Consider the following 20,386-nt stretch of genomic DNA (forward strand, 5'->3'; position numbering starts at 1 on the left):
TGTCCTTGTTGGTTTTTGGTATACATGCATTTGAAATTGGGGTGGGGAGAAATGGAAGACAAACCACAGTTGAAGTGAAACTCACATTTATTTGATTAAACAAAAATAAAATAAACTGCATAGAAACATTTTAAAGTCCAGAGAGAGAATGACTTTGTTTTAAGGCTGCCAGTAGCTGATACATTGTCCCCTTGCTACATCCTTCAGCCTTCTCCATGGACCACAAAGATACATTCAGAAGCCTCCATTAAAAACACGCAAGTTCTAACTTTATTTTTTTAGCCCGTTTAAACAAAGCTTGTGCCTCACCTGTTCTGCTGTGCTCTGCAACTTTGGAGTTCAGAACACCAGCTGACCGAATCTTAAAAAGATACAGGGCTTCAGCTGAAGGAAGGAAAAAATGGTCTCGACCAAATCAAGCTATACACAATGCCCATATTTGTATTGTGGGACTTTAGCTAGGCTGCTTACCTGGAAGTGGACAGCAGAGATTTACTAAAAAGCAACCGGCTCTAGGACTGGTGTACTTCCCTGCTCTCATTCGGGGAGGGGGGTGTTGAATCCCATGTATCCAAAGCCAACCACAGTATGTAATGGCACCAGTGGTTTTTGCACCCACAACAGGAGGGTTTGCAATTCAAAGGTAAGGCCTCCTTCTCGAGCTGAGAGTGAAATCTCTATCCTACGGACCCTGGGGTGCCTTTTAAAGGGATCATAGGACTGTCCTAAAATTAAATTTCTTGATTGAGCAACTTTGATTCACAAAGATCAAGCTGTACTATATAGCCAATGGAAAAATTTAGTCTGCAGAGGGTGGGTGGGTGTGTCCCCCCCCCCATTCTCTTTGGTCTTAGACCACCCACTTTGTGTTCAGGCATAGAAAAAAAACTGGACATGCTCTTTAATATTTTTTTTATCAAGGACCAGTGCCTTAACTGTTTAGAAATGTACCACCATCTAAATAGATGCACAACAGGTGAGGCACAATACAAGAAAATATCACATACAGTAAGAAGAGTCACCCCCCCACAAGCTTGGGTGACCTTGCGCACATTAACTATTTTTAAAAAATGTCATAAGGGGAAGAGACTAAAACCAAGAAGCTCTCCCTGGGAAAGAATCTACATAGACTTGAGAAATATTCTGTAACGCTACAAAAGAATTTTTCTAGTTTGGCGGCTTAAAGAACGCCATCTATTCTACTACATACACTTAACATTCAGTCACCAAAGCTCTCTTGACAAAGGAGCTACAAACAAAATTAAAAGGCAACCTGAGTTTGTACGTTGATACAATCATTGAAGAGGTCTAAGACCATGCAGGTACAACAAAGCTTTCTTTATTAAAAAAAATTCTTCCTGAAGAACCATTACTGGTTAAACAATGATGGGGAAGGGGGGAGGGGGAGAAGAGAACCAACACCATCCCAATCTTACCAAGGTCAACATAGCATGATCTCTAGTGGTGGTCTGTACCCACTGGAGTCATTATCCAAGTCTCATTTCTCCAATCCCACTTATAAGAAAGACAGAGGAAGAGGCAAAGATTTAGGAGATACAATCACAGCAATCCATCGTGTGCTTCTATTCTAGCTTTGCTGTTAAATATGGAAAACAATGGAAGAGACAGTCCAGTCTAAGCTACCTTTGGTGTGAGCATCGTAACACTGCCAAAATGTCCTGTTCCAAAAATTAACAGAATAACCCACAATCTCATTCCTGTCCTGTCACATATAATCATTTTGAAATGTAGGAGAATATTACTTCCTTTCATACATTCTCAACGGATAATGAGAGTTTTCCTGGCAGGCGTATCAGGTCTCCACAAGATTGTTTTCTAACAAACTCACGGTAGATATCAGCAAACAGGGTTTTTCCCTCTAGCAAAGAGACCAGTAATCACAAGAACTACGCAAGACCCAATTTACTGACCAGTCCACTGTGTCTTAATACTGAAAGATGGGGAGGGATTGTGACTTATAAAGACCAGTTAATGGCGAAGGGTTATCAGTTTTTTGCCTGAGATTTCCAAAGTGTCTCTTATAACTTTTAAGTGTGGCCATCGGGGTGGGGTGGGGGGTTGTACCACCCGGTTTTAATGCTATTTGTGGTCAATCCCTTTTCTCCTCGTGGTGGAAAACCATTTTCTTCTATGACATTCTGGTGCTAAATTTGAGGTAGATACTGTGCTTCTTTCATCAAAGTGAGGTAGAACTTTAAATTCTACTTTTTTAGGCATCTAGTACCACAGCAAACTGGGTTCTGCTGGTTTCCTGAGGACTCAAGGACCAAAAACAGTGTTTGTCTAACGCAAGTACCAGTGTTAACTTTTTACACAGTCCAAACTGTGTGTATGTCTAAACATCATCTTTTCTTACTTTTTAATACCCTATTACCTTTTGGCACCTTTGGATATATTTATGTAAAAAACAAACCACACACACACACACACACAAAACACAACTCCACACAAAAAATGCTTTGGCACTTCTTAATTTAAATCAGAACTAAACATAGGAATCTCCTGATCTTCAAAAGAAATCTTGAGATATGGCTAAAATCAAGCAGACCTCTCCTCTTTAATAAATTAATATTGGCTTAACTAACTAAAACAGGCCACACCAATCTCTTGCAATGCCATAAGGAAATGTCCCCCTTGATCCCAGATCTCATTAGGTTTAGGGAGAACATATTTTTAATATATTTTAGGTCTCCATGGCAACCTCCACTTATAGTATTCCTTTGATGGTTTCCCCAAATAAGTTATACTTAAGGGTACCAAAGTTTGCCACCTGAAGTACTGCTGCTCCGCACCATGACTTCCTACTGGGCTTTCAGCATCAACTAAAAAGACTATTTGGCAGAGGATTTGATTCATAAAGCTTAATCAGGAGCGTAGCGATAATTTGATGGAGAATGCATCAAATGGGACGGGGGGGGGAGTTGCAATTTATAACAGCTCAAATTCAAGTGTTTAGTGCACAAAATTTAGAAAGCATTTAAAAAACATATTTTGCCTAAACCAGGTTTATTAGCTCAGAAGACTTATACAAAGCACATGTTTGTAGCTTGTAGCTTACGCACTTTTTGGTAGCCCTGCTTTGTACTTGAGTCCTGTGTCTGGATTGCTGTATAAAGCCCATGAACATGCAAACAGATGGAGTTTAAATCCTGTCACTTATATACCCAATAAAAACCCAAACCCCTAAGGGGCATTTTATGTTGGCATTAAATGTTTCCTGTATTATTACACTACTTAGCTTCATAGCGTTATAAACACTCCTATGTCAGAAGTACACTAATACTTTAGGTGAGGTAACATGTGCTTAGCACTACACCAACTGCAGTTACTGACAGGAGTCACTCAGGGTAGCCAAACAGCAGCATTTTAAAAATAAAACATTTAGATATGCAAGCTGAACGTGTTTATCAGATGCCTCCCCCCACCCCACCCCGGTTTTCTTTGTGCCAAACTGCGGATATCTCGATCCACCAGTAGAAGTAGTGTATTTATGGAAGAACGACACACCATTTCTTTCCTACAAGTAAAGAGATTTCTGGCTTCTCCAAGCTTGTGCAGCAAATAACATACAAAAGTCACAAAGCTCAAAACACTATTCCGCTACCTAACAGTTTTACACAGCAAAATGGGATGGCACAGCACAGAGAACTTTTACTCAACAAAAGAGTAGCTTATTTTAAGAGAAACCCATCCAAAAGCAAATAGGGTAACATCAACAGAAGGAAGACAAACACTTGCCTTACAGACACACACACACGGGATTCTGCCAACTCTAAAATTAAAGCTTTTTAACCAGTTATCTTTGGTAGCTAGATCAGGCTAACCTTACTTCTCAACTTGAGTCCCAAGTAAAATGCTCTAATCTGCAATGCCTTTGAACGTCATACGCCAGCCTCATGTGAAGCACGAAATCAAGCTTGAAATCTCCAGCGACACTGCATGGAACCAACACACCTCCAATTTAGACAACAATTTCTGACGTAATGTGATGAGCAGTTAAATGGCAAGTCTTCTATTAAAAGCACACAGATTACCCTTTTCCAGATGAAAACATGGTCTTTTGGTGTACACAGAGGGGGCAGAAAACCTTCCAAGCATGATGCAAGGGATTCTTGAAGAGGTGGCACAAAATGTACAGTTGTGGTTACAGTGCCACTGACAGATTGCTTAGTCCATGCCCCCGTCTCCACTAAACTATGCTTTGCAACTAACCAGCTATGTAGTGTGTGGACATCCTCAGACGTCACAACATCAGGCCCACTACAAACGAGGAGGGGAGGAAATGAGAACCAAAGTGAATTTCACTGCCAAGGATGCAATGGTTCTCAGTGACTGTAGAGAACAGTTTCCCACTTTAAACTATCGCAGCTCTTTTTTGGAAAAACAACCCAGTATCCTAACAGGCTTTGATGCACTCTCTTCAGAGATGCTGGTATTGGCTAAAAGGAAAGGCAATGTTTCGAACTAACCTGATTAAACCTATTAGAAACATTAGAGTTCAGACACTCACCAATTCTATATTTTTCCTGGACCATCCAAATTTGCTGGGGGAAGGGAAGCAAGTTTTCTGCATTTTGTGGGCTACGGTTCAATGGAAAGACAAAACTCAAGCTTCCTGTTTCTAAAAGTTAGTTTCTAAGAAAATACGCAAAGTGCAACTCACAACATCTTTGTTAGTACTGAAATCCCTAGAATTTTTTTTTAAAAAATTGCCAATAATGGGCATATGGTAGAGCATTCGTATACATTAACTGGACCACATTTCAGCCTTCATGTGACATCAGTACAGCTTATTTCTTCCTCAGTAATAATGAAAGATAGATATAAAAAAAACTACAAAGTCTCATCTCTATGCTGGAAACATCCACCTTATTAATATTTTGGATTTCCAACTAGGATTCTAGTTGAGACACAAACGAAACAGGACAGATATGTCTCCTGAGATAACCTTAGCAAAGGGAATAGCTACAATCCCACCACACACTTGCTCAAGAGTAAGCCCCATGGTGGCCAATGAGGCTTGCTCCCAAATATCTGTATAGAGGAATGTACAGTGTTAAGGCGAGAACTGGAAAATTTAACAGGACAACATGGAGGAATTGCATTCCTATGGTTCGGTACTAAACCTAAAATCTGGAGCTTATTGGAGAAGTCTAAGAATCTCACCTCTCTCAGTGCTAAATTCTGTGGCTGATTAATTTCAAGGAACTCGTAGTTTTGGTTTAAGATACTGCACCCCATTTCACATGGCATTCTTTGGCGCTGGAACAAATGAGGTAGGTTTTAGGGTGGTTCTCTTTCTGTACACTATCTTGTCCCTGAGAGAGGGTGCTACATGGGAGTCCTGGCAAGATGAATTTCCAAGAAGGGGAGCTTTATGAAAAGCTCAGATTTCGTTACTACAGTCTCTCTTCCTCCACCCAGGTGCGACTGAAACACCCTGAATCTCCAAAGTTCCGTTGCTTATATCTGAACAATTATAAATGTCTAGAGGCACGAACTAGGCTTGGTTTCTAAAAAGTAAATTCTTCCAGCGCATGCCTTCAAAACACAACATTCGGCCCAAGCTCATTGCCTTTCCATGTGTATTGTAACAGAGAGCTATGTCTCTATCTAGAGAGAGAGAAACAGAGCGCACAGACAAAAATATATATTTTTATAAAGAACTGGGGAGGGGGGGGGAGAAAGGCTATGAGAGAAACACACGGTCAAAAGGAAGTCCTCGCGCCCCTTTCGAGAATAAGTGGCACCAAAGCTACGATCCAGAGATTTTGACAGAAGCCACTTTCCCTCGAGGCTTCCCCCCCCCCCCCCACAATCACCCGCACACCCAGGCAGCACCTCCTCATGCTGCCTTGGAGGTAAAACTTCTAAACGTTTCCAAGTTTGGAGAGCAGCTTGCCCAGCAGTGAGGAGGGAAAGGAAGGCTGCTTCCAGAGGTTCAACATACAGGGAGGACATTTACCACATGCCTCTTTGGACCTGTGTCCAAAGCCACCAAATAAAGAGAAGCTAAACATATTCATAACGCCTTGTGCATTTTCCTAAGCAGCTTCCTTTTGTGTTGTGGGGTTACTGCATTTTTCTTTTACAAAAAAATAATAATATATGCAAAACAGCGAATACCAATGAAGAAGAACCTGGGCTTCCCCCCCTGGCCCAGGGAACCCCATCCCACTTGCAAAAAAAAGGCCAAAGCCTTTTGGAAACGACAACTCTTTTAACGCTGAACAGTATGTCAAATGCACTGAGGTATTAAAAAGAAAATAAACGAGAACAAGGAACAAGTTCTCTGCTGCAGCAGCATCTAAAAACAGGACCCCTTCACCGCCGCCATAAAACAAAACAACTCCCCACAGTATGGTCAGAACAACAAAATTAAAAATACCTAAAAACTACCGATTTTCTTTCTTCTTTTTAAAGATGAGAGTGTGTGCCTTTTTGGCAGAGTCTACAGGATTTGCTGCCCAAACCAGCTAGCGTGCACGAAACCATGAATGCCCCCACATCCGGGGGGTTGGTGGGGAGAGAAGTAGTAGTTTAATTTTATGCTGTACTGTGTATACTGTGGAGGTAAAAGGAACACAAATATAATGAGGTAGATAAAAGTACATTCATCTATAAAAAAAATTAAAGATGAGGTAGGTTTGAAACTAACGTTGCAATTTGTGTGTGTGTGTGTGTTTGTGTGTTTTCTTAAAAGGATTTTCCCTGAGACAGTTTTCTTCGTAAGTATAGATTAAAGACAGATCAGAAGACGAGTATGCGATTGTTTCCAAAGTCAACCACAACAATCATGCCATCTGGGGTGACTGTTATACCTGAAGGACGGTCCATCTGACCAAAGCCACTTCCCTGAGTGCCAAATTTGCATAAAAAGCTGCCATTCGGCTCAAATATCTGCACGCGGTGGTTCCTGGAATCTGCCACAATGATTCGGCCTTCCTGGTCCACGGCCACACCTTGCGGGCGCAGAAACTGGCCGTTGCTTGTGCCTTCGGAGCCAAGGAAGCGGGCCGACTGACAGTCGGGGTGTATGACCAGGAGACGGTGATTGTTGAAATCCGTCACGACCAGGTGGCCTTCGTGATTGAACGTCACTCCTCTCGGGGAATCAAAGTGCTTCCAGAGTGCCCCTTCAAAACCGTACTTGTTCAGGAACACTCCGTCAGGCCCAAAGAGCTGAACCCGATGGTTCCTCGTGTCGGACACCAGGATTTTGCCCTCGGAGTTCACCGCCACATCCCACGGGTAATTGAACTGCCCGTTCTTGGTTCCTTTCTCCCCGAACTTCAGAATGAACTGGCCGTCAAAGGTGAAGATCTGGATGCGATGATTGTCCTTGTCGGCCACGACAATCCGCCGTGAGGAGTCGGAGGCCACGCCGGCAGGCCTGTCAAACTGGCCGGGCCTGGAGCCCAAGGTGCCAAACTTGTGGTGGAAGGCGCCGCAAGGCTTAAAGACCTGGATGCGGTTGTTGCTGCGGTCGGCGACGATGATGTAGCCTTCCTTATCTACACTAACGCCCCAGGGGCGGCACAGCTTGCCTTCGCTATCCCCCTCGCTGGCAAAACAGAGCCCCGGAAGCCCAATGCCAACATAGCTGCGCCCTGACTTGACGGTGACTTTGAACGGGCTATTTTCTATGTGCTGGTTGCACATCATGACCGAAATCAGGTGCTCCCCTTCCATCTGCGGCCTGTAATTGACGATATAGGTTCCGTTCTGCTGGTCACTAATATCTGCCCCAAAGAGATTTCCATCGGGCCCCATGACCACGGCAGAGATCATGTCTCCCCCAGAAAGACGCGTCTCCCCGTCGTGGTCATAGCCGATCACTGTGAAAGAGGCCACTTTGCCCTGCAGTGCCCGCTTGAGACCTTCTCCAGTGGCTTTGGTCAGAGGAGCGAAGGCCCCGCTGCTGACAAACCCCATAGACTTGATGGCCATATACAATGCCTGATCAGGAGGAGTGAACATGACCCTGTCGTCCTCTTGGGGCTGCAGGAAGCCTCGGACGTTCTTCAGCTCCTGCACCTGAGCAAGCATCCGGTCACGAGCCAGGAGGATATCCATGCTCCGACCTTCCTCAAGGACCTGCTGCACTGCGCTGATGGTGTTGTCCAACTTGTTTAGATTCTGGCGCAGTTTCTCAACCTGCAGGTAGAGGGACTTGGCTTTCACTTGGCGGATTTTCTCCACCTAAAACGAAGGTAACACAGAGACACAATTCGTACGCTGTTTGAGAAGTATCTGACAAGTTAGAAAGCATGTCGAATTTCTGCTCAAATAGATCTAGGGCTGCTCTTTGGTCCAAGGCCAGGGCCTACCTTATTTTATTAATGTACTCATCTGAGTCTCTGTCCTCCTCCATTATGGCAGCCACTTTCCCACCTCTGGGGGCTTTCATATTGCCTTTGGTCGTGTCTGTGGCCTCCTCTGAAGCCTCAAACAGGGCTCCATCTATTTCCTCCTGAAGATCTAAACTTGCAGATTTACTTTTTGGTCCCCATATTCCTTGGATCATCACCTTACCTAGGCTGTATAAAACTTTTTGATTAGATGTCAATAGGATCCACTCTGCTTAGATTTTGTCTCAGGGCGATTGGAGACACAATTATGCCGCCATTTTGTTTTCCAGCTAGCTATGCCCCCCGCCCAGACACAATTATGCATCCTTTGTCTCTAGGATATCATAAATGCTGTTGGCAGCTTGAGCTGTGTATTTAAGATGTTAAAGGAAAGAAGAATTCTGATGTGATGACAAATGCACCTCAGTTAACAGAAATCATCTCTTTCTCTGCAATAATGGTAGGCATGATGTTGAGGAAAATGTTTAGGGTGTTGCGGAATATTTGTGACATTCCCGCCTCCAGACACTCAAAAATATCTATATTGTCCCATTAAAACTACCCCCTCATGTAGATGTGAAAGCTCAGGTACTTGAGAGAAAAGGACGAGATGGGCACACTCTCAGATTACATATATGCATATTATGTGTAACATATTAGATGTTGCCCCAGTTAAGACGTAACGTGTTAGATATGTTACCACAAAGATATACCTAGCACGCCGTGTATTTAGGGAAAGAGAAAGACATTTTAAAGTTGGGTTGGGGTAAAATTACTCTCCTATCTGCCTGAAGTCACTATAATCAGGAAAAATCACCTATACACAGCCCAGGGGTGCCAACTAGAGGGGGCTCTGAGCACCCCCAAAAAGTTTGTTGTGGGTGCTCAGCCTCTTGAAGCACCAGAAGTCGTATCTGAGGCCTCGAGACACGTCAGAGATGCTGTCTGAGGCCTTGCAAGACCTCAGAACCTGATGTCTGGTGCTACCAGAATTCAAGTTCTGAGGCAGGGGTGGCACATGTGACATTGTGATGTCATGACGTCACACTCACTGGGCACCCATAACCTGGGGCCCAAGTAGATTCATTTGATACAGCCTAAAATGATAGCCCAAAATAGAATTTCAAAAAAAATTTCAGCCCTGCTAGTTTTATTTACAAGCCACGCAAGTTAATTACACAGGGTTTCACACTCAAAGAACAGAGAAGTAGTTTGTCTGTGGCAAGAATACATGGCTTTGTAGTGTTCAGAATTTGCTGTAAAATTTGCTGTAAAAACTAAAGTACATTTCACATTTTGGGGGCGGGCTATAGCTCTATATACTTCCCGTGTTTAACTTATCAAGGACTGGATGATAGCCAGTTTGGTCAAGCAGAGAATAGGCTGGTTCAGAGGGAACATTAAAACCATAGTTTAGCTTTGCATGAATGAACCCAGCTTCTCCCAGGCCCTCTCCTCCTTCAGCACAGAGTTCAGAAAGTTTCACTTCCATCTGAAATTAGCCACAACTTGCTGGGTCATCCAAACCTTAACAAATCAGAGTTGCATCTAAATTACTGTGACTGGAAACAAGACAACGTCAAACTACGGTTTATGCAGCTGGCTGGTTTCCATGAACAGTTGAGATCAGAGTTTGCCAAGATTTGGATGACAGAAGAGAAGTATATCAGCTCATTCACCAGGGCAAGTCTAGCATCATTCCTGCAATACTAACCTATGTTTAATACAGGTGCAGGCAACATGGAGCCCCTCCAGAAGTTGCTTTGGACTACAACTCCCATCAGCCCCAGCAAGCACAGGCAATGCTCAGGAATGATGGAACCTGTAGTCCAGCAATGTTGGCATGGCACCATAGTTTAGTGCTTTGTCTGAATTCAGCTACTCTTTCACAGAACTTTTTTTCCTTGTTCCTTTTATATATGGGTAACCATAACACATGTTTATTGTGAAGGCAAACAAGAGAACCAGCTGTTTAAACAAGACACAGATCAGCAGGGAATGCCCCATCCCATTTGCCAAGGGACAATAAAGTGTGCCATTGTGGTTCATGAACCAGATGGCATGCCCTGTCTTTTTTCTTTCTTCTTTACCTTCCATAGCAGCTCACACTCCCTTTCTTCTAGGGCCTTCTTGTGTCTAGATGTCACTGCTTTCACTTCAGATTGTACCATTTTTGCCTTCATCTCAACTTGTTCTGCTACAGCTTGGGCCTGCTCAATGCTGAGCTAAAAAGCAAGAGGGAGAGAAAGAAAAAAATAACTTTTAAGTCAATGTGATTCAACAGTAGCACACGGTGGATTTCTCATGCAATACAACTCTTCTAGAACTGAAGCAGAAAGTGACCAATACATCACCAATTCCCACAGCATGAGGCAAAAAGTTCAAGGTTAGTGTGTTCAAGACTTGACCAAGATAACCATCAGGTTTTTCAAGGGAAGAGGGAGGGAGCTTCTATCCATGACCGGGCCAGGCTGGCTCTCTCCAATTCAACACACACACAGCAAGCAGCTACACACGATCCGTCAGCAAGAAGCTAGTAGAAAGCACACTGTCAAAACCCGAAAGTCTCATTTCTTTGGGATGTTTGTAGATTCTTCTGCACTTTTCAAATTTTTTAAAAGGCATTGTAGAAAGGAGAGGGAGTACAAATAGGGCACCATTAGTCTAATTCAGTGGGTTTTTTAGACCCAGGCTTTAACATGTCTTGCAGCCCTCTATCTCCTGCTGTCACCCTCCTCCTCACCCTCCAACTCAATAGCAGCAAGATGTTTAAAACTGAGAATTGGCTCTTCAATATTTCTTAGGGAACACCCCTGGCCCAATACTACATCAGCTTACAAGACCACCATCATTTTGACAAATGGCAGGCTTCTTCATCTCCTGGACATCATGCACTTTTCCTTCCTTCATTTTCAGAAGTGATTTGAAAACCAGTAGAGCGGTTCGGGTGCCAGAATAGGGCTGGCGGAGAGACCTGGATTCAAATCCCCACTCTCTCTGGGTGACCTTGGTCCAGTCATTACTTCTCAGCCTAGCCTACTTCACAGGGCTGTTGTGAGGATAAAAGAAAGAGAGAAGGACCATAAGCTCTTTGGTAGAAAAGACAGGATATATAAACCATGGGTAGGCAAAACTAAGGCCCGGGGGCCGGATCCAACCAAATCGCCTTCTAAATCTGGCCTGTGGATGGTCTGGGAATCAGCTTGTTTTTACATGAGTAGAATGTGTAATTTTATTTAAAATGCATCTCTGGGTTATTTGTGGGGCATAGGAATTCGTTCATATTTTTTTTCAAAATATAGTCTGCCCCCCCCCGCGAGGTCTGAGGGACAGTGGACCGGCCCCCTGCTGGAAAAGTCTGCTGACCCCTGATATAAATGGTTGGTTGTTGCCCCTCCCCAGTAATAGCCATCACTCAGCAATGCTCGAAGTGCACTGAACAACTTAAGCAACAAAGCTCAGAGCTCAGTGCAATGTTTGCCTCCCGCTGCCCCCTGTCCAAAAGAGACAATAATAAAGCAATAATAACAATAATTTTATTATTTATACTCCACCCATCTAGCTGGGTGGCTTACAGCACAGCAAGCAAACTGTGTGCTTATATAGTCCATTGTTAAGTCAGGCATCGAATATTAACCTTATAAGAAGCGATTGCTGGTTTCAGGTTAATTAGGTACTAGCACTAATTTGAACATTCACACTCTAAGCCTGATGCCGCCTTCAGCAAAGATGATTATATTTGAATGCACCTTTTTAGCAGCTTCAGGATGGGGGAAGTTAGCCCTAGTCACTTTACTACCAACAACAGAACTGAAGATGCAGCTACGCTGACATTTGTTCCTTTGATTATTATAAATTTAAGCTTTAGATTTACAAGCAAGGCATGATTAACAAAGGTAGATAAGTAGAATTCACCTGAGGGGGGGAAAGGGTTGAAAACCTACAAGTTCATACCCTTGGGGCTTCTATTTTTTTCCAAAGAGAGTGATTTATTGGGGCAGCAACATATCTATTTACATTGAGATAGCTGTAGTTTTGCAACAAAAGAGAGAGATAAGATCTCTCCATGAAAACTTCCCAGTTGCAGAGAGTTGGTGCGTAAGCCTCCAGCAGCAGCATTCGGTGTGCTGTTCCCCCTTGCAGGTGTTTCTTTACAAAAATGGAAATACCGTATGTTCGTTTCATTTCTCTTATCCAGAGGGCCCATTGAGCAACTAAGCGCTGGCCTTTGTCGCAAAAGTGAAGCAGAAAATGCACCGCCGCCATTCCAAGGATAAAGGCTTTCTTTTAAAAGGCTCCATCAGGAGGAGAGTTATGGGGTTTTTCCAAGAAGCCTTTTTCAGATCCCTTCCCCCTGAAGTCTCCTCATTGATATACAGCGACTGGCAGCAGTGCTGCTATAAGTACAAAGGGCTGGCCACTTGCAACCAAGGTGGCAGATCTCTTTCCCTCTGGCCCAGGCATGTCCAAAGTCCATTTCAGGGGCCTAATCCGGGCCCCCTGGCAATAAAAAAGCTCAACAACTTTGGGGTAAAATTGGAAAAAATGCTCAACAACTTCAATCCTTAAAAAAGCTCACCCTCACGTATGTTCACTTCATCAAATCTGGCCCTCTTTGAGAAAAGTTTGGGCAGCCCGGCTCTAGCCTGTTTTTCAAATACAGGCACCGTCATCTATAAATGCAGCAAGAGGTTTCCTGTGCATACCATGTCAAGGTGAAAAGCAAGAAGGCACACATTTAAATGTTGCCTTGCACAGTAAATGAATGAATGAATGAATGAATGAATGAATGTCTCATAATAAAGGGCAGCTTCTAGGAGACTCACAATAACGTTTAAAAACCATACAGAATTGCTTAAAAACCGTCAATAATCTAGCAACAAATCAAACACATTAAATAGCAGCCTTCGCAGGAAAAGCAAAACCTTACCTACAGCACACCAACATAAGACCCAACCAGATCATATTCTATCAAATGTCTGGAAGAGGAGGAAATTCTTAACCTCACACTTGAAAGATGTCAAGTGTCGACACCCGTCTGGCTTCACTTTGGAGAGTGTTACATGGGGAGTGGAGGACAAAACTTCTTGCATGTAGAAAGCTAGGCTGAACCATTCCCTTGTCATGCTAACCTTCTTCCTTGCATGCCTTACTTCTGCATGTAGGGTAGTTTTTAAACGTGTAAATCTTTACCTCCAGCCTGGCACAAACCCTGGTACAAATAACAGAATTATAGACTGAAAGGACCCCGAGGATCATCTAAGTCCAGCATGCCTGCAGAGCAGGAATATGTAGCTGACCCATACGGGGATCAAACCTGCAACCTTGGTGTTAACAGCACCACACTCTTAACCAGCTGAGCTATCCATATGCTGCATGTATAAACCAAGTCACTGTGATTTAAGAGACATTAAAACACGCAGAGTTGGGGGCAAATCAGCCACAGATCAACCTCCAGGCCAGTTTTTATGTCTATTTCATGTTGACGTTAGAGTTTGCTGATGGAATACAATGGGCTGGTTGCTCAAGTGAAAATAAAGCCTTAAAATAACTTCTCTCACTAGGAACTGACACAGTAGCTGCTGTCATAGCTTCTCCTGGATTGGGAATGCACAGATTCTTCTCTAACTGCCTACTTGCTGTCCCAGTTGAGCATTATGGGAATGTGCCATGGCAAACATTAGACTTATTCCTCCCCACTCCCTACTTCCTCAGTACTTGAGGGAAAGAAGTTGAAAACATCTGCTTCTTCAGTTTTGAATAAAGCACAGCACAGTTTCCTGTTATACTCAAACTTGGGAAACTCTGGTTTACTCTTAACTGTGGTGAGTTCAAGCAAAATAGTACCAAACCATAGTTTAGCATAGGGACGCGGGTGGCACTGTGGGTTAAACCAGAGCCTAGGACTTGCCGATCAGAAGGTTGGCGGTTCAAATCCCCGCGACGGGGTGAGCTCCCGTTGCTCGGTCCCTGCTCCTGCCAACCTAGCAGTTTGAAAGCATGTCAAAGTACAAGTAGATAAATAGGTGCCGCTCTGGCGGGAAGATAAACGGCATTTCCGTGTGCTGCTCTGGTTTGCCAGAAACGGCTTAGTCATGCTGGCCACATGACCTGGAAGCTGTACGCCGGCTCCCTCGGCCAATAAAACTAGATGAGCGCCGCAACCCCAGAGTTGGTCACGCCTGGACCTAATAGTCAGGGGTCCCTTTACCTTTACCTATAGTTTAGCATATCAGAACTTAGTATCAAGCTTAATTTATAAACATTTGAGGTTTCCCAAGTGATGCTACAATAATTTGCAACTAGGTTTCTGCAAGCTAATGCCATTCATTGTTTTAAACTATTCTTCTCTGAAAATGCAGCACCACAATTAAAGGAAAGGTCTTCTCTCCCTTACATTTAAAATAAAAAATGGAACCTTCACATCCCCATAACTTTTAAATCAGCAAAAAGCAATTTAAAAATGGATTCTTATGAGCTCTAGTGCCACTAGGTGGTGCTATTTAGTGAGAGTGCCTTTTCCTCGTGAAAACAGTTTGAAATACAGTACTTGTACGTATCATTCCAAGTCATTTATAGTGCTTCTTTGAATACCAAAGATCCAGGAAATAATGTCCCTTGCATTCCAGATGGAAGAACCAGAGCAATACCACCCATATAAAGTAAGAAAGTGTTTCTGGAGAGGTAAGCTATACCTGTTAAACTAGTTTTGTGGCATCAGTTTATAGCAGAAAGAGGAGTGCCCAGAAACACTACTTCCCATACCTTGTAGAATAATATGAAGCTTTGTGCCATTTTTTCAGATGGAAAAGAAGTTATAGCATACCAGACCTTGAGGCCTTAATCCTAATATTTATTTATTGTATTTATATTCAGCCCTTCTTCCCTAATAATTAGCCCAGTGGTTTTCAAGCAGTGTGACGTGGCACCCTGGGGTGCTTTGAATTATGGTTGGGGTGCCCTGGGCAACACTGGCCTCTGGCCTTCATTCCTTCCCTCCCTCGTCTAATGCCTTCTCACGTCTCTTCCTCCCAATGGCTTGCACAGCTGCTTGCTGCAGCCCTGGCTACAAGCTCCGCAAGCGAAGAGTGCCTCTGGGGCTGGCTAGGGGGTGCTGGTTGCCAGGAGCTGAGGCGGCCTTGGAGTGAGTAAGCAAGCAAGCGAACGAGGGAGCCCAGCCAGCTAGTCCACCAGCCCTTGCTGTTGGGAATGAAGAAGAACAGTTTGGATTTGATATCCCGCTTTATCACTACCCTAAGGAGTCTCAAAGTGGCTAACAATCTCCTTTCCCTTCCTCCTCCACAACAAACACTCTGTGAGGTGAGGCTGTGAGAGGAGACTTCAAAGAAGTGTGACTAGCCCAAGGTCACCCAGCGGCTGTATGTGGAGGAGCGGGGAAGCGAACCCGGTTCACCAGATTACGAGTGTACTGCTCTTAACCCCTACACCACTGGAATGGACAGACAAGTCCCAGGCCCCTGTGGGGCAGTGTGAGGAGGCACCTGTCTTTGGGAGAGGGGGGCAAGCTCAGAGACCATGGGCTGCAGCAGCAGATGCCTGGAGGACTCCCAAGGAGAAGGAGAAAGGAGAGGAGGCTGTGGGAATACTCTGCAAGGGGGGGGGGTTCGGAAAAGGGTGAGAGGCTGCCAGCTCTGCAGGCAAGGTGTGACGTAACTGGGCTCCTGAGCCCCACAGGGGTGCCACAGAAAGAATGTAGGTGGTTAAGGGAGCCATGAACTCAAAAAGGTTGAAAACCTCTGGATTAGACAACTATTACTTGCAGTTGATTATAGAAATTGGCCGCTGGGTGTTCAAGGAACAGCCACCATATCCGCAGCCCATCATGCGGCTTGTACATTTACCTGAATGGCCTGGCGACCCTGTTGAGCATCGGCTAGTAGCTGGATGGTAAGAGTTCTGGAGTCCTGCAGAGCATCTTGGAGGTAGATAAAACTGTGGCCCACATGACGTCCCATGCTGCATTCCCGGCAGATGGGGACAGAGCAAGTGTCACAGTAGAAGTGCAGCACCTGAAAGAGAGTTGGTCCAAGGGTGAACAAAAGCCAGTCCAGAAGTGGGTATTGAAAACAATGGTTAGCTATGGTCACATATAAAACGGGTGAACAATCACAGGGGTTCCTCTGATGTCAACGATACGATGCCCTCTAAGGCACTCAGATGCAGAAACTCAGATATATAAGCTGATCGCCAAATGGCCCCTTAAACCTGGTCGCCACAATGTAATTGTCCAGGTGCCCTTTCCCCCCTCTGTGGTGGGAATTATTATTATTGTTGTTGTTGTTATTGTTATTGTTACTGATTTCATTTCTATACTGTATATTTTAAAGAAAAAAAATCTCAAAGCAGTTTACAACACGATAAAACTTCAAATATAACCACCTGGAATAAAATGAATTCAAGCTTCAAACTGAAAATTCAAGCTAAAAACATTTCAGATCCTTCTCTGACATTTTGCTTTCCCCCTGTTTATTTACCTACTTAATTCATAGAGCACCCCCATAGCAGAAGTAATGTAGGAAAGCAGTGTGGTGTAGTGGTTAGAGCAGGGGTCAGCAACCTAAGGCCCATGGGACAGAAGCGGCCCGAGGAGGTCGTTTGACCAGCTCATGAGCCACCCCTGAACTGAGCTACCAGCGCAGTACGGCACGGGGACTTGCTTCCACGGTGCCGAAAATCGCATCTGCGCATGTGCAGACACTGAAAATCGTGGGCACGTGCACGATCCGGCCCACAGAGGGATCTCCGCGGGACCGGTCTGGCCCAGGCAAGATAAACCTTGCTGACCCCTGGGTTAGAGTGTCAGACTAGGACCTGGCAGATCAGGGTTCAAATCCCCACTCAGTCGTGAAGTGCACTGGGTGACCTTGGGCCAGTCACATCCTCTTAACCTACCTCACAGGGTCATTGTAGGGAATAATTGAGGAGGGGGTGAACCATGTACTCCTTAGAGAAAAAGGTGGGATATAGATGCAATAAACAGGCTTTTCAAAAAGCTGGAAGGGCCAGTCAGATGATGTCTGTTGCCCACCTGGCCTTCAGAGATCTCCATGTGGTTGGACCCACACCACAAGTCACAAAACATGCCTGGAGAATTTCTTGCACTGCTGAGATGGTGTGTGTGTGTGTGTGTGTGTGTGTGTGTGTGTGTGTGTGTAAAGGTAAAGGGACCCCTGACCATTTGGTCCAGTCGTGACCGACTCTGGGGTTGCGGCACTCATCTCGCTTTATTGGCCGAGGGAGCCAGCGTTTGTCCACAGACAGTTTCCACGTCACGTGGCCAGCATGACTAAGCCGCTTCTGGCGAACCAGAGCTGCGCATGGAAACGCAGTTTACCTTCCCGCTGGAGCGGTGCCTATACGGAGCGGTACTTGCACTTTGATGTGCTTTCAAACTGCTAGGTTGGCAGGAGCAGGGACCGAGCAACGGGAGCTCACCCCATCACAGGGATTCGAACCACTGAACTCCCGATCGGCAAGTCCTAGGCTCTGTGGTTTAACCCACAGCGCCACCCGCATCCCTTTGTGTGTGTGTAGATCCCCCCGATTTTTAAAACATTTTCTTCAACTTTTTTAAAAAACTGCAATTCTGTCATTAAAGCAGCCTACAGTGAACTTTTTCAAAACAAAGCATCAAGAGGGTTAGTTGAATTGTCCATCAGTAAATCAGAAAGCCATTTTCACATTCCATCCAGCAGAGGGAAGTAACAAGAGACCCTGTGGCATGGTAGCAAACTTTTAACAATCCATTCAAGAGAAAATGGCAAAAGCCATTCCTAGCACCACTCCTGTTCCTATTGATTCTGCCTGGAAAACACCCTCTAAGAACTCAAGTCAGGTTGAATGCATAATCCCTGAACCTATATATCAGCTTCAAATTTACCTCTTGGAAACACATGAAGTTCAAACAGCACAAATTACGTTCAAACAATGGGTAACAGTCAATCAGCAAAAGGGATGGGCAAGTGATAACAGGATCAGACATTCCTGTGTGTCACTCTCAACATTTAAGTTCAAACAAATCCAGGTGGTCAAGATGGTTTCTTCAACACTATAGGGCCAAGAGGGATAATTTTATTTAGGGATTCATTCATCTTTATTTACACCCACTTTGCAGTCTAATCCCCCTAAATGCCTGGACCACAATCCTTTAAAATAAAAAAACTGTGAATATTTCTGCCTAAGAAATCTCTTGTTATGTAAAGTTCAGTACTATTCTTTTGGCAAAACACCGTTCAACAACAGGATTTATCATAGTGTTGCACGGAGTACAGAAAAACCCTCTTCTACTAGTTTTAAAGCAGTAAGAAAGCAAAAAACTCGAGGCAGGCCAACTAGTGAGTCACATGAATATCACAATTCGCCTGCTTGTTAAAAGTACCCTCCTTCCCCCCACCCCTTTCTACTCAAAGGGGCCATCTGAAGAGAAAATGGCGTCAATATGAGCAAGGGTTCAGCTTCAAGCTAAACCTACTATTAACCCTCTGAAACAGTTAATGCCAGAAGCAAAGCTAGGTCAAAGGCCAGAGAGCAGTCCTGTCATGCAGATCCAGATGCTACTTTCTGCAAGAATACAAGGCACAGTGTAGGAGTCATTCAGGCACACAAACTACAGAAGAGAGGGGGAAAGCAATCAAAACAATTAACAGATTTTTATTTTATTTTAAGAAAGCCTCTACTCCACTAGCATATCAAGAAATGCTAGCTCAGTAACAATAGTTCTCCAACATTTTGTTCCATGCCAAACAGGTTCCTTTTTTTAAAAAAAGGCTTTGTATATAAAGAAAAAATGTTTTTTAAAAGTCTTCAGTACAAAACTGGTTTTTCAAGTTAGCCTATGGAGACTGTGGCAGTCCTGAGCCTAGCTACTGGAAGTGTCTCAAGCAATAATTCAGTTTCTTTCTTTTCTCTCATCACAGAAGGTGGTAATGTGTCAGAATACTGCAGGAGTGCTGGGGTGGGGGAGAAGAATTGCCCCAAATTGGCAATTTACAGATTTTGGCATTTACCAAATTGGCTCAAACACAAGTTTTGGAGCAGTAACTGCTTTGAACGCTGCTCTCTCACTCTGAACAAAGGCTACAATATACCACTCAACTGCTTGTTGGCGGGTGGTTTGAATGGAGTTTCTTTGCAAAGGTTGCATTTGTGCCTTTCCAAGGGAAACAAAAACAAAATTGCACCGACCGCCTTCTTCAAAAGGTCCCTAAGAGTGGTTGCAACGTTCTGCTTCTGGTGCAAAAGTGCATGGCAACATTTGCCAACAAGTGCCCCAAACAAATATACATTCATTTGTCTATAAAGTTTTCAAATTCTACAGCAAAGAAAGATGAATTGAAAGAGCACACTCAGAGGCATGTAATCACTCAAGCTGTGTGTACACACTTCAGTCTTGATCTTACATTAGCCGGTAAATGAAAATCTTTTTAGTGAGGGGAGAAAACAAATTAACTGATCCATTTCTCATTCCCTCACGGGCTTCCTCAGAATTCAACATACCGTACATTGTTTTATCCTCCTCCTCCACCGCCACCACCTACACCAATAAGGCAGTGGGTAGGAGATTAGCCTCCCCACCCTTATCCCATGCAAATGCAACAGGAGCAAGATCAGCCCAAATCTTTCTTGCCTAAGGCTGGGGGGCCAATCCATCGGAGGAAACTAAGAACTCTGCAACAGGGGTCAGCAAACTTTTTCAGCAAGGGAACAGTCCACTGTCCCTAAGATCTTGTGGGGGGCCGGACTATATTTTGAAGGGGGGGAATGAATGAATTCCTATGCCCCACAAATAACCCAGAGATGCATTTTAAATAAAAGCAGACATTCTACTCATGTAAAAACACCAGGCATTCCCCACAAATAACCCAGAGATGCATTTTAAATAAAAGGACACATTCTACTCATGTAAAAACACACTGATTTCTGGACCGTCTGTGTGCCGGATTTAGAAGGAGATTGGGCCGGATCCGGCCCCCGGGCCTTAGTTTGCCTATCCA

At 44.2% G+C, this 20,386-nt stretch overlaps 1 protein-coding gene across 1 annotated transcript in view; it reads right to left on the bottom strand.

The window, feature by feature from the left end:
• Nucleotides 1-69: 69 nt before the first annotated feature.
• TRIM71 (tripartite motif containing 71) overlaps nucleotides 70-20,386 on the bottom strand; it is a 60,844-nt gene continuing 40,527 nt past the window's right edge. Inside the window, exons 2-4 of the mRNA XM_053410406.1 lie at nucleotides 16,235-16,402; nucleotides 10,463-10,597; nucleotides 70-8,223 (exon numbers count right to left, since the gene is read on the bottom strand). Of these exons, the coding sequence (XP_053266381.1) occupies nucleotides 6,772-8,223; nucleotides 10,463-10,597; nucleotides 16,235-16,402 (1,755 nt within the window). The 3' untranslated portion in view covers nucleotides 70-6,771. The remainder of the gene's footprint in view (nucleotides 8,224-10,462; nucleotides 10,598-16,234; nucleotides 16,403-20,386) is intronic.

The sequence above is a fragment of the Podarcis raffonei genome, chromosome 12, assembly GCF_027172205.1.
Source record: "Podarcis raffonei isolate rPodRaf1 chromosome 12, rPodRaf1.pri, whole genome shotgun sequence".
Classification (NCBI taxonomy): domain Eukaryota; kingdom Metazoa; phylum Chordata; class Lepidosauria; order Squamata; family Lacertidae; genus Podarcis; species Podarcis raffonei.